This window comes from Rhincodon typus, chromosome 1 (genome assembly GCF_021869965.1).
Source record: "Rhincodon typus isolate 14 chromosome 1, sRhiTyp1.1, whole genome shotgun sequence".
Classification (NCBI taxonomy): Eukaryota; Metazoa; Chordata; class Chondrichthyes; order Orectolobiformes; family Rhincodontidae; genus Rhincodon; species Rhincodon typus.
The window spans coordinates 142442985-142457990 of record NC_063332.1 but is presented as its reverse complement, the minus strand read 5'-3'; the positions used below and the strand labels follow the sequence as shown (position 1 = coordinate 142457990).

Below are 15006 nucleotides of genomic sequence, written 5' to 3'. Positions count from 1 at the left end.
GATGCTGCTTGGCCTGCTGTGTTCATCCAGCCCTGCACCTTGTTGTCTCGGATTCTCCAGCATCTGCAGTTCCTACTATCAAAGATTAGAGGGACCTTGTGTGCATGGACATTGATCCCTTTAGCTTCATGACAGGTGGATATAGTCATTAAGTATATGGTATATTCAACTTTATTAGCTGAGGCATACAGGAGATTATTCTGGAAAGTGTAAAGTGTTGGTTAGACCACAGTTAAAATTTTGTGTCCAGATCTGGGATCCACATTATGTTGGAAGGGCGGAGAATGTAATAGCACTGGAGAGAGTGCAGAGGACATTGCTTGGGCTGAAGAATTTCAGTTATAAAGAGAGATTGGACAGGCTGGAGTTGTTCCTGGGTTGAAGAGAGTGGAAGAGGCCAACCCTATATCCTTTGAAGTTTAGAAGTTTGAGAGGTGATATTATTGAAGATACTGAGCGGATTAGATAGGTGAATACCAGAAGGATGTTTCTCCTGTGGGGGAAGCCAAAACGAAAGAACACAGTTTAAGGTTAAGAAGTTCTTCCTTTTAAGTCACAGTTAAGAAGATATTTTCCCTCTGATGGTCATTAATCTGTGGAATTGATCATTGAAGTTATTCAAGGCATAGTTAGATATTTGATAGACCAACAGATTGGAGAGTTAAGAGGGCAGACAGAAAAGTGACATTGAAATCAGATCAGCTATGATATTCTTCAGTTGCAGAAAAGTCTCAACAAGGGAATGGCCTGTTCCTGCTTCTGAATCCTGTGTTTGTTTGAGTTGGATATGGAGGCCTATAATTTTGGAATTACAATCTGAATATATCCCCCCATTCTTGATGCTGATGCTGCTAGAGTAATTTAAGTTTTGAAGTTCAATCAGAAGCTATGTAATCACTTCTTTCCATTAACGAACACTATAAAGTTTGATAAAAGCAAAATATTGTGAATGATGGAAATCTGAAGTAAAACGGAAAGTGCTGGAGAAACTCAATCTGAAAAGTCCTTAAGAAAGTTGCATCTTATTGAATGAAGTGTAATTGGGTCTTTAACAATATGCTCAGTCATAATTACCAGTGGGCAGTTTCTCTGGTTCTGAAAAATTAATTTCATAAATGTGGAGCTTCAATATTTTCCACTAAAAAAATATAATTCAGATGGAATAATTCATTTTGAAATATATTTATGATACTTCTACCTTAGTCCATGCATATGCTGCAAGCTTTATTTTGCTTCCTATAAAATGACTAAAGTGTAAAGGAAAATTGGCACTTCTAAATTCCTCGCTCACAGCCTGTGACAATTCTCCAATGTGATTGGCTGATTACTCAGGTCAGTTATTTCTTTTACTGGATGCTGGAGATCCTTACAGTAGCACCAGAACTAAATTAATGTCATGAAAGATCAAATTTCTTCCATAAAAATAGCTAGGCCTTTGTAGACAACTTTCCACATGGTCAGTGGCAAATGATGTCGCTTTCCTGTTGACCACAAAGTGTGGGCCTTTCTCTGCCAACATTTAAATCAATACTTTCTCTTGTATAGTAATTACACTCCAACATGCACTGAGGGCAGAGGAAGTCTATATGCAGGAGAAGCGGTGCTGTCATCACCGAGTATGGAGGAGTTAACCCAGGACCAGGGAGACCGAACTTCTCTTGATGCAGCAGACAGTGGTCGAGGAAGTTGGACTTCATGTTCAAGCGGATCTCACGATAACATCCAGACAATTCAGCACCAGAAAAGTTGGGAGACGCTCAGCAGTTTGGGAAATCTTCATTATGAGAGCTCTGCTGAGGGAACAGGACTATCAACTATGTGGGCTTCAGGTAGCCAAACAGATCGGACCAAATTCTCTGAACATGGCACAAAATTGACTAGGCAGAACCAGCCTAGAGATGGCGTTGATCATGCTCAGTCCAGAAATAGCTGGGCATCAACAACAGGCTATTGGGCAGAGGATTCTGAAGGTGACACTGGAACAATAAAACGGAGAGGTGGAAAGGACGTAGCTGTTGACTCTGAAGGAAGCGGTACAGCAGTAGCTACAGATGATCCAAAGCAGAATGTTAGACCTTCTCACATAGCAGTGTCTTCATCAACAGCAAAAGGTCTCACTGGTAAGTGTTACACAGAATAAATAACAGAAATAAGACATTTGACGTAGCTGATCTGTGTTAGTATTTATGTTCTCTTTCCATCAGATTTGAAAGAAAGCATCAGCTGTTGAGATTGTTATTTTCCAATAGGTGTTATTAATTGCAATGTGATATTCTTTTACTTGAAAAGAAAACTTGGTTTCAGGTTTCCCATCCCGATGAACCAGTATTTACCAGTTTAGTCCCAGCTCCATTATTGCTGTTGATCTGGCTTCCAGGAAGTATGCAAGAAAAGAGCATGTGAATTTTCTCAATTTTGTTCTCTCCATGTTCACGGTCTTACCAGGGGAAGGGGATCTCAGTTTTTTTCATTGGAAAGCCATGCTAGATGGATTCAAGCCAAAAAAAAATTGTTTTAAATTTTAGCCTAACAGTGTGAAGGTGGTACTCGTGTATTTAAATATACTCCTCCAATTTTCTAACCTTGCAGCACGCATTTTACATTTCTCTATGGTGTCATTTGATGCTAGTCTATAAAAGAAAGAACCCCTGGATAGCAATTCATTTTCTGTGCCCCTGGAAGCTTTAGCCTGTGTCCAGTTATGAAGAGAAATGAGTCTTTTTAAAAAAAAAGTTTAACATATTCAAAATATCAATTGCTACAAATGGTGCAGGAATTGGCTGGAAGAAGTCTCTGTAAATCTTGTTGTACATATTTTATTAGTGCAAATTATCCAAATTTAAACATCACTACTAATCTAGTTAATAGTTAACATTATTGATTGAGTGGTCTTTTATGCACATAGAAATGAAATGTTGATAAAAGTTGCCAGGAAGACCAGTGCCTTAACGTAAATCAAATAGAACTTTAATTTACTGTAGATCTTCTGTATAAAGTATGCTTTTGCCTGTTCACTTCCAGTGCAATAAATGACTCCCAAAAGGTGGCCTCTGTTCCCAACCCCAAAGCTGTCAACCGTTCCTTTCTGAACTCAGAAATGATGTGCACTGAATCATATGGCAAGAAAAACATCCTAATATCCTTCCACTCCACTCTACAATATACCAGACCACTAATTAGGATTCTATACTGCAAGACATATTAATAAAATTGTCTTCAAATACTAGATGATTGGTATACAAGTACAAACTTCTGATATTTTTAATGGCAGGTTAGTTCAACATTATTTAAATTCAATGATCCACCTACTACTTACTGCTTTTTTTTTATTTTGGAAGGTCAATAATCAACTCTGTGAAACAAAATCAGTCCCAGAAATTAGATCAACACAGTAACTTTATTTTACTAGTAAGTTTGTCATGTACATTTAATAAGATTCCTGAACAAAGCTGTGCCAGAATCCAAGGACTTGTTTATGCAGTTAAACTTTAGAAATAATCCAACTTTGAAACATTGGTTGCTATTTAATAAATATAATAATATTGATAATGCTTGCACACTCCATCTGACTACCATTTTTATTTTTCTGCCCTCAATTACAATAATCCTTTCTCAAAAGACTCTTTATGCTGTACTCCTAGATTGCATCCTTTTTAAAATTTAAAATGCGCATAATTTCTTTCAGCCCAGCATCTTGTTTTGCTGTTTTCCATAAATTTGACTCCAGTTCTTGACTTAATTGTATGCTGCATTAATAATTAACCATCTCTAATGGTAGTGTATTGTTACTACAGCACGTAAAGAGGGCAGATATCGAGAACCACCACCAACTCCTCCAGGGTATGTTGGAATTCCCATTGCAGACTTCCAAGAATCTCATCGACATCCAGGCATGAAGCCTCCAGATTATAATGTAGCACTACAAAGGTCACAGTTTGTGGCAAGGCCATGTGATCCCCATGGACTGTCAACTGTTCAAAGTCCAACTGCACATACAATCAGTCACTCACAGGTCAGGCCGCTTAGCCGGCCTCAATGGCACAAACCAAATGAGTCAGACCCCAGACTAGCTCACCTACAGCCCCAGGGTTCTCCATCTGAGGACGATGAGGACGGTAAGTGCTAAATTATTATTTTGAATCAGTTTTGAATTTATGTAATCAAATGTACACAATTTGTGCTGGCTGTGCTCAATGGACTAAGGGAAATATGCTATCATTCAGTTATGAATACAGAAAGAAATGTTTCTAAGTGCCAGGGTACTTATTGCTAGGTAGAAATCTACATTATTTGATTGAAAAGGCGCCGTGTACTTCAGGAATTCAGAAGAATATAGCATAAAAAAAAAAGTAGGAGATCCACACAGCTGGGGAGCTGTCTGCATTATCCAAGTATGATCATGGATGGTCTTAGGCCTCAACTCCACTTTCCTGCAGGCTACCTACATTCCTTGATTCCGTGTGAGACCAAAAATCTATTTATCTGTTCTAAAAATATATCGATGACACACCCAAAACTCCCTGGGGCAGTGCAATCCAAGGCTTCACAGCCATTTGAATGAATAAAATTCTTCTCACATCAGTCTGAATGATCAGTCCCTTATCCTAAAATTACTCTCTTTTGGTCTGTATTTATTAACCAGGAGAAGCAACATCTTGGTATCTACCCTGTTAGGCACCTTCGTAATGAGAATGTGGACCCAATTTACTCAGCTCTCGTCTTTACATAATCGTTTTCAGCCTGTGGACCATTATAGTCAACCTTTTATGTACTGCCTTCAATGCATGTATCTCCTTCCTTGAAAATGGAGACCAAAATTCCACATAGTATCACAGGTGTCGTCTCAACACAGCCCTTTACAATTCAACAAGACTACTTTATTGTTGTACTCCAAACACTATGCAATTAAAGCAAAAAATGACATTTGCTTTCCTAATTACTTGCTGTATCTGTATAATAATTTTTGTGTTCCTTTTTCGAGTACACACCAGCTTCTCTGACTATCAACACTTACAAGTTCCATGTCTTTTAAAACATCTTGTCCTTTTCTGTTTTTATAATTGTGACAAGGTTAGTAACCTTACATTTTTCACCTTGTTTCCCACACGCTTAACCTGATTTTTGTAGCCTCTTTGTGTACTCCTAGGTTTACATTCCCACTTAGCTTTATATCATCAGCAAGCTTTTCATCTTAAGTCATTATTATAGATTGTAAGTATCTGAGCACTGATCCTTGTAGCACTCCACTAGTCACAATCTGCTAACTTAGAAATGCCACATTTATGCTTACTGTTGCCTTCCTTTCTTTCTTTTAACTAATTTTCTATCCGTACTAGCTAATATCATGCCCAATGCCATCTTGTACAATGATCTTTTATCTGACAACTTATTGAATGCCTTCTGGAAATTCAAATATACTGTATATGAATTTTCGTAACCCTACACAGAATTTCATCCTGAATAAACCCTAATAAATTTGTCAGATAGGATTGCGTTTTTGTAAAACAAAGTTGACTTGTTCTAATCATGTTATGATTTTCGAAGTGCATTATCAAGAGTTCAGTAATAATACATTCCAGTAATTTCACCATGATAGGAATGCTCAAACAACGTATATGATAAATCCCTAAAATTGAGTGTTTTTTTTTTTGTTTCTTCGTTAGTTTCAATAAACTACATCGTGAACCTGTTTTTGACATCTTCCTAATACCTAGGCCCAGATTTTAATTGTGACTGACATCCTCTCCGTCACTGCAGAAATAATGTAAAATCCTAAGTCCTGCACCAAATCCTGCATTTATCGTTTCTGTAGGGATAGTATAGCAATCTATTGTAGTGTGTGCAGCACATTTCATGGAGAGTGGACTTATAATGATCACCTGCCTCCACTCAAATTGTATTATGGATTTCCTGGGGCATCTGGAATCCAGAATATGGAGATTAGACCAGGTAAGAACAGGTTTGTTCTCAGTTTGTTTGTTTTGGATTGCCTTTAGAAGGATCTGAGTATGGTTCCTGGACATCTGGGAGGCTGGAGGGTAGGGATCCCTTTGGGGCTGAGGGTGATCCCAGATCCTTTATGAGGCAGTTCAGGGATCCTTTTTTGTTGGGGATTTGGGGGCATTCAGGGATTCTTTATGGGTGGTATCAGGTGCCTTTTGGGATTATTAACTATGGAGAAGATTATGCGTAAAAGGTATATAAATGCCTTGGAACTGTCTATTTTGTCCAGACCTGTCAACAAGTAAAGGCCTTATGAATGAGTGCACTTAGAACTTTCTTTTTTCCTCTGTGCGCATTGTTATTTGTGGACACTAGTTAAGTTGGCATGGTGGGTGAATTGGGAAAGGATGATGGGTGGAATAAGACACTATGGTCAGAAATTGGATATTGGAGCCATGGGTGATAGGTAGAGAGGCATGTTGAATGACATGGGAAATCGTTAGTGTGCATTTGGTGGCCTGCATTGGGCATGAGTATGTGAAGGTGAGGGCTGGAGGAATAATTTATTTTGTTTTAGTCTGTGGCTACAATACTAGAGCCTCAAAGCAGTCATTCCGCCCAGCCAAGTTTTGAAACTGACAGCCTCCTAGGCTCTTCTGAGGTCACTCAGCTAAATTTCGTTGCAGTCAATATACTCAGAATGAGAATTAGAAGTATGAACAGCCAGTATTAAATTTTTTCTGCCTCTGTGCATATGACCTGGAAATGAGAATCTGGACATTTACCCTTTATTGATTTTACTTTATTATCGAACATAGAACAGTACAGCACAGGAACAAGCCCTCCTGCCCACCATGTTTGTGCTGATCATGATGCCGCTCTAAACTAATCCTATCTGCCTGCACATGGTCTGTAACTCCTAAAATAGTAACATGATATTGGACAATTTGCTATTATGATGTCCATTAAGGGATAAATACCAAAATATTAGGGATAATTACCCAGCAATTAATTGCAATAGTCATATAAAATTATGAGGAGCATGGATAGGGTGGATAGTTGAAGTCTTTTTCCTAGGGTGGAAATGTCAAATACTGGAGCCCGGGGTGGGGGGCATAGGTTTAAGGTGAGAGGGAGCTAAGTTCAAAGGAGATGTGGAGATGTCTAAGGAAAGTTTTTTTTACACAAAAGGTGGTAGGTGCATGGAATGCCAGGCAGGTGGTGAAAGCAGGCTGAGTGTCCCTGACAAAGCCAGGATTTGTTGCCTGTCCCTATTTTCCCTTGTACACAGTGTGCTGCTTGGTCAGTGTAGAGGGCAGTTAAGAGACAACCGTGTTGCTGTAGGTCTGGAGTCATATGTAGGCCAGACAAGCTAAGGGTGGGAGATTTCCTCCTCTAAAAGACACTAGTGAACCAAATTGATTTTTACAGCAATTGATAAGTTTCGTGGCACCATTTCTGAAACTGGCTTTCAATCATTGATTTGTCAAATGAATTATACTTCAACAAGTTACCTTATTTCTATTTGCAAATATCTTGTTTTCAATAGATCCTACCTGTTCAAATGAGGAGATTTTATTTTGAGGTTTTTTTTTCTAATGCAAATAAAGCTGTCTAGTTAACAGATCCAGTAATTACTCATGCCATGTTATAATATATCTAGGTCCGATGAGACTTGAATCCAGACCTTCTGGTCCAGTGGTTAAGTGGTTATTGCAATAAACAAGCGATCATGGGTATTTTTACATGTATAGAGGTATGGATAGTACCACTGAGCCACAAGAATTAGTTGCTTTCAGCCGTGCCATTATCAAATCTAACTGGCCAGCTGGAACTTCAAATGGCATCACAACAGCACTCATGTTCTGGTTACCATCTATTACAGTGTCTGGTTGTCCAAAAGCATGTCCATCGGGGAATATCAAAAATATTGTATGGTGGAGCATTCTAGTTTGTTTCATGCCAGATTCACAAATACTTTCATTATTAATAGTTGTTATATCGTTCTGACAATGGAAGAGAAATCGGAGGCAGCTGATCATGGTAATTCATCCTTTGAGGCTATTGTTTACTGAAAATTGTTAGTAAGTTGCACATGATTTTGCATAATGATTAGGCTAGGCAGAATGAGAGTTTGCAGAGCTCAGTGATACAGAGTTTTCTGTCGTGACACATGTAATATATGGTAACATTTGTATTTCTAGGTGACTGGAAAATAGAAGTAGGGTGTTATATATGTAGTTGGGTGTATGTTGCCTTTTTAAGAAATTGGGTCAGGTGACCTGGAGCAAGAGCTAGGAGATGCAGTCTAAAACCGACTGTGGAGCTGAGAGGACGTACAGTAGAGTATTCCCTGTTCTAGTTTAACCTCCATCTACTTTGTGTTCTGTTTATGGTTCTAGTGAACTTCTATTGTGGCTGTACAGTATCAAGGTATGAGACCATATCTTTAACCAATTCGATTCACTCCACATGATATCAAGAAACGGTTGGAGACACTGGGTACTGCAAAGGCTACAAGCCCTGACAACATTCTGATAATAGTACTGAAGACTTGTGCTCCAGAACTTGCCACTCCCCTAGCCAATCTGTTCCAGTACAGTTACAACACTGGTACCTACCCGGCAATGTGGAAAATTGCCCAGGTATGTCCTGTACACAAAAAGCGGGACAAATCCAACCCGGCCAGTTACCACCCCATCAGTCTAGTCTCAATCATCAGTAAAGTGATGGAAGTATCATCAACAGTGCTATCAAGCAGCACCTGCTCAGTGGCGCCCAGTTTGGGTTCCGCCAGGGCCACTCAGAACCTCAGAAGCCCATTACAGCCATGGTTCAAACATGGAAAAAAGAGCTGAATTTCAAAGGTGAGGCAAGAGTGACAGCCCTTGATATCAAGACTGCATTCAACCAAGTGTGGCATCAAGTAGCCCGAGCAAAACTGGAATCAATGGGTATCAGGGGGCAAACTGTCCAGTGGTGGAATCATACCTGATACATAGGATGACGGTCGTGGTTGTGGGAGGTCAATCATCTCAGCTCCAGGACATCTCTGCAGGAGTTCCTCAGGGTTGTATCCTCGGCCCAACTATCTTCAGCTGATTCATCAATGACCTTCCCTCCGTCATAATGTCAGAAGTGGGGATGTTCGCCGATGATTGTGTAATGTCCAGCACCATTCATGACTCCTCAGATACTGAAGCAGTCCACGTTCAAATGCAACAAAATCTGGACAATATCCAGGCTTGGGCTGACAAGTGGGGAGGCAAGTGTCATTCGTGCCATACAAATGCCAGGTTATGAATATCACCAATAAGAGACAAGCTAACCACCGCCCCATGACATTCAATGGTGTTACCATTACTGAATCTCCCACTATCAACATCCTGGGGTTATCATTGACCAGAAACTCAGCTAGACTCACCACATTACCAGAATGGCTACAAGAGCAGCCAGAGGCTAGGAACACTGCGGCGAGTAACTCACCTCCTGACTCCTGAAAGCCTGTCCACCATCTATAAGGCACAAGTCAGGAGTGTGATGGAATGCTCCCCATTTGCCTGGATGAGTGCAGCACCAACAACACTCAAGAAGCTTGACACCATCCAGGACAAAGCAGCCCACTTGATTAGCACTATATCCACAAGCATCCACTCCCTCCACCACTGATATTCAGTAGCAGTTGTGTGTACTATCTACAAGATGCACTGCAGAAATTCACCAAAGATCATTAGACAGCACTTTTCAAACCCACGACCACTTCCATCTGGAAGGATAAGGGCAGCAGACATGTGGGGCCACCACCACCTCCAAGCTCCTGTCCAAGCCACTCACCATCCTGACTTGGAAATATATCGCCGTTCCTTCACTGTCGTTGGGTCAAAATCCTGGAACTGCCTACAGCAGGTGGATTGTAGCGGTTCAAGAAGATAGCTCACCACCTTCTCAAGGGTAATTAGGGATGGGCAAGAAATGCTGGCCAGTCAGGATGCCCACATCCCACAAATGAATAGAATAAAAAAGACTATATCTGGAGTACTTTGAAAAGCTTGATCTTAACTTGAAAAAAGATAGAAGCACTGCAGAGAGGATGCACTGAACTCCTTCCAGCATTGAAGGGCTTGTCTTCTGAAGAATGGCTAAACAAGTTAGGCCATTGGAGCTTAGAAAAATAAAGGATGACCGTATTGAAACTTAGGATCCTGAGGGAATTTGATAGGTTGGGAGAGTGAGATACCAGAATGATGTTTCCTCTAGTGGAGGAGTGAGTCTAGAACTAGGGGCCATGGTTTAAGAAAACAAAATCTTCACTTCTTGATGTTTTTTTGAGTTGGTCATGGAAGCTGGGTCATTGAATTAATTCAAGTAATGTTAGGTAGAGGGTGGAACGTGCAGGCAAGAAAGTGAATTTGAGTCCACAGCCAGATCAGTCTAGGTCTTATAGAATTGTGGAGCAGGATTGAAGGGCTGATGGCTATCCTTACTCCTAAGGATATATCCTAAGAGGTTAAACAGGCAAGTTTTCATTTTTATGCTGTTTTCTGTTATGTCTTTTTGGCCTTTTAATCCATATCATTTCAACTAATTCTGTAACTGATCAATCAGTTTAGAATTATGAAAATTAGCTGATGTTCTTTGTTCACACTTACTTTTCAGAAATCAAAAGTAATCCTTAAGTGCAGCATCTCTGTGTTCCTGAGACAGGAGAGTGTAAAAAGGCTGTTGGTGTAGAACAATTAATTACAGAGTCAATTACTGCAATAAGGAGAGATGATATCTTGGAAAGGTTCTCAAATGAAGCTTTGTGGGTAGAACTTAGGAATGTTTAGGGGCAGCCACTTTGCTGGGAGTGTATTATAGGCCTCCCAAGAGTCAGCAAGAAAAAGAGGAGCAAATCTGCAGACAATCCACAGAGGTATGTAAGAGTAATAACTGGGTAATTATGTTGGGAAAGTTGAAAATCCCTAATATAAATTATAGAGTCATATAGCATAGAAACAGATCCTTTGGTCCAATTAGTCCACGCCCACCATTGTTCCCAAACTAAACTAGTCCCACTTGCCTGCATTTGGCCCATATCCCTCCAAACCTTTGCTATTCGTGTACTTATCCAAATATTGTAACTGTACCTGCATCCACCTTTTCCTCATTCCACACACAAACCACTCTCTGTGAAAAGGTTGCCCCTCATATCCTTGTAAAACTGTCTCCTCCCACCTTAAATATATGCCCCCTAGTTTTGAACTCCGCCACCCTAGGGAAAAGATCCTTGCTATTCACCTTCTCTATGCCCCTCATGATCTTATAAAACTCTATAAGGTAATCCTTCAATCTCCTATGCCCCAGTGGGAAAAAATGTCCCAGCCTATCCAACCTCCTTCTTTTACTCAAAATCCTCCATTCCTGGCAACATCCTGGTAAATGTTTTTGAACCCTGTCCAATTTAATAATACTCTTCCTATAGTGGTGCGATCAGAACTCCAGTACTCAGAAGAGGCCACACCAACGTCCTGTATGACCTCAACATGACGTCCTAACTGCTATAGTCAAAGGTCTGAGCAATGAAGTAAAGTGTGCTAAACACCTTCTTAACCACCCTGTCTACCTGTGACACAAATTACAAAAAATTGTGTGCCTGAACCCCTAGATCTCTCTGTTCTACAACACTACCCAGGGCCCTACCATAACATTGCATAAGTCCTGGCCTTGTTTGTTTTACCAAAATGCAATACCTTGCATTTATCCAAATTAAACCCATTCCTCAGCCCATTGACTCAATTGATCAAGATCTCTTTGTAATCTTAGATAACGTTCTTAAATGTCTACTATATCACCAATTTTGGTGTCATCTGCAACCTTACTAACCGTGCCTCCCACCTTCTCATCCAAATCATGTATATAAATGACAAGCAAAAGTGGACTCAGTACCGTTCCCTGCTGCTCACAGGCCTCCAGTTTGAAAAACAATCTTCCACCACCACCCACTGTCTCCTACAAAATTGGGACAGTCATAGTGTTAGCGTTTAGAGGGTGCGAATTCCTTGAAATGAATCTAGGGGAGTTTTTTGTATCAATACGTAGAAGGCCCAACCAGAGACGGTGCAGTGCTGGATCTGGTTCTAGGGAAGGAAGCCGGGCAAGTGTTCAATGTAGCAGTGTGGGGACATTATTTGTACAAGATGATGAGAGGCAGAGATAGAGTGGATAGCTAGAGTCTTTTTCCCATGGCGGAAGTAACTATTACGAGGGGGCATAATTTTAAGGTGATTGGAGGAAGGTATAGGGGAGATGTCAGAGGTAGGTTCTTTACACAGAGAGTAGTGGGTGCGTAGCATGCGTTGCTGGCGGTGGTAGTGGTGTCAGATACATTAAGGACATTTAAACGACTCTTGGATAGGCACATGGATGATGGTAAAATGTAGGATATGCAGGGTAGTGTGATCTTAGAGTAGGATAATAGGTCGACACAACATCGTGGGCCGAAGGGCCTGTACTGTGTTGTACTGTTCTATGTTCTATGTTGTAGCAAGAGTAACCACAACACAGTACGGTTCAAATTGTTCTGGACAAGGTAAAAGATGGCTTTGGATTGGGGGAAGGCAGATTTTATTAGAATAATGCAGGATCTGGCCACAGTTGCCTGGGAAGGTAGTGGAGGCCTTACAGTCTTTAAAAAAATATTTCAATTAGTTGCTGTCTTCAGTGTTGTGTAGGGATGGGAAATAAACGTGCACATTCTCTTGTGCAAATGAAAAAGATATACAAATTGAAGTAGACATGTTTGTGTTACAGAAGTCCACACATTTACTGAGGCAGAGGTATATATAGTCGCTGAAAGTGAATAGGTGCTATATTAAATGAGAAACATCAAAACAGTTAATAAATTTTCTATTTTTCAAAGGCTTCTTATTCTGAAACAAATAGAAATGGTATTTACATTCATGAGTCTAGTTGACATATTTAAATTCTGACAGAACAAGGCAACTGTAAACAAAAATGTGGTACTTTCAATAGACTTGTGAAGTTAAAGAACCACCATCAATGTAGACTGCCAAGTGCTTTGCAATGTGTAACTTCTATCTCCTTAACATCAAAGCATGATCAATGGCATCCTCATCCTCAACTACATTTTCTGTTTGGTCCACTCTATTGGTATCTTCCAGGCATGTTTAAATGTTTGTGGCTTAAGTATGCAAGTGCCTTTGACACGTCGGCACATTCTGTCTTTGCCTTCCATTATTTCCAGCACAAAGCTATATTCTTGTGATTTTTCTCCACACTTATGTTGTTATATTCTCCTAATACATGATTTTTATGTACACAATTGAAAGTAGTTGCAGTTTTTGCCATCATTATTTATTTATCTCACTATCTTCCTCCCTACCTCTTTCTTCCCCTAATTTATTTGTTGCGTGGTGTGAGGCTGGTTATTTGTTAGTCTTAATCTCCTTGTATGTAATGTGTGTCTCTCTTATTGCCTCCCTTTCTCTCTCTCTCTCTCTCTCTCTCTCTCTCTCTCTCTCTGCTCACATGTGCCAGGTACAGAAAAAAAGAAAATTGACAAAATTAAAAAAGAACAGGAAATGGAAAACAGAAAGCAAAGAACAAAAAGGTAAACAGGAATATGATTTAGGAAACAAAATCTAAGTTAGCATAGCATTGCTTCACGGTGATCAAGGTTAAACTCAGTGGGTCAAATGGCCTACTTCTGTGCTGTAAATGAGTCTCTGAGGAACAACACATTTCCATTGAAGGAGTACTACTGGAATGATTTAGCCAAAATGTTTGGGTCCTACTTGTGAAATGCAAGATTTTTATTGTAGATTGAGACATATCAGTTGACTCAGCTTATAGTGCAACCACAATCTTCTAGCCCAAAAATATCACTGTGTATATGTCAACCCCTTTTTTCAGCCATTTTATTATTACTTGTATGAGCAGTCAGTCTCATACCAGGATCTTATAGTTGTGCACAAAGAATCAAATAAATTGGGGTTAACGTTTCGGATCTGGTGACTGTCACCGAACCCAAAACATTAACTCTGTTTTTTTCCTTCACAGATGCTGTCCGACCTGCTGAGCTTTTCCACCAACTTGTTTTTGTTCCTGATTTACAGCATCCGCAGTTCTTTCAGTTTTTATCAAATAAATTAGGTTGTGTTGCAAAGATTAGTGAGACTTTATGGCCAGTCTCCAGCAAATTCTGGTGGCAATGACGTGGACAGATTTTAAAACACTTTAATTCTGGTGTGTTTGTACAGATAATTTATTCAAGAAAACGCATCACATTCATTTATTATGAATTAACAGAGTTCCGTCCTTGTTGTATTTCAAAACGATGACCACCCACAATCATGCCAGCCGTTCACTTTTAGATATTTTCTAATCACTCTGTTCAGAGTTGACACACTGACACACCTCTGGAGTGGGTGGAACTTCAACCCAGGCCTTCTGGCAGAAAGATGGGATCCCTACTACTGCATCAGAAGAGTCCAGCTTTTATACTTTTATACTCAATGTATAAGTAAAACCCCCCGGCCCAGCCACTTTTTCACTGCTGAAACTGAGAAATACTAGACTGAGTGTCCAACACTCATGCAGTATTTTGTTCTGTTGATGAGCATGAATCTTTTCATTTTAACTGACAAGGTACTGTGCAATGAACATTGGAAGGTAAATAAGTAAAAGTTTGCTAAAATATATTTATCATCCTAAGTTCACAAGAGAAGACTGCTTGGGCCTCGTTGTTGTATCATATGGTAAACCTTGTTAGAATAAGGAACAACAGCCAGGTTCGAACAGAAAATTGTGAAAAACTTAAAATTAAATTAAAATTGTGGGCACCTCTCAGAAGAATAAAAGGGAAAGACAAAGGGTTTAAAAATGGTAAAATTCAGTGTGCATAATACTTAAAATAAACAAAATGTCTTATCAAGGAGGGAAGGATATATTGGTAGAAAGAAATAGTCATGACCTCAAGAGATTGGTTGCTTGCGACAAAGGTATTTAGATGTCTTTTATGGGAGAATCATTAACCGTAATTTGGTTTGTTACATTTCTGGA

At 39.8% G+C, this 15006-nt stretch overlaps 1 protein-coding gene across 1 annotated transcript in view; it reads left to right on the top strand.

Annotated features, from left to right (window-relative positions):
- The window catches only part of LOC125480966 (rap guanine nucleotide exchange factor 2-like), a 105018-nt gene that overhangs the window by 63547 nt on the left and 26465 nt on the right, over positions 1-15006 (top strand). The window contains exons 13-14 of the mRNA XM_048608389.1: positions 1546-2120; positions 3795-4115. Of these exons, the coding sequence (XP_048464346.1) occupies positions 1546-2120; positions 3795-4115 (896 nt within the window). The remainder of the gene's footprint in view (positions 1-1545; positions 2121-3794; positions 4116-15006) is intronic.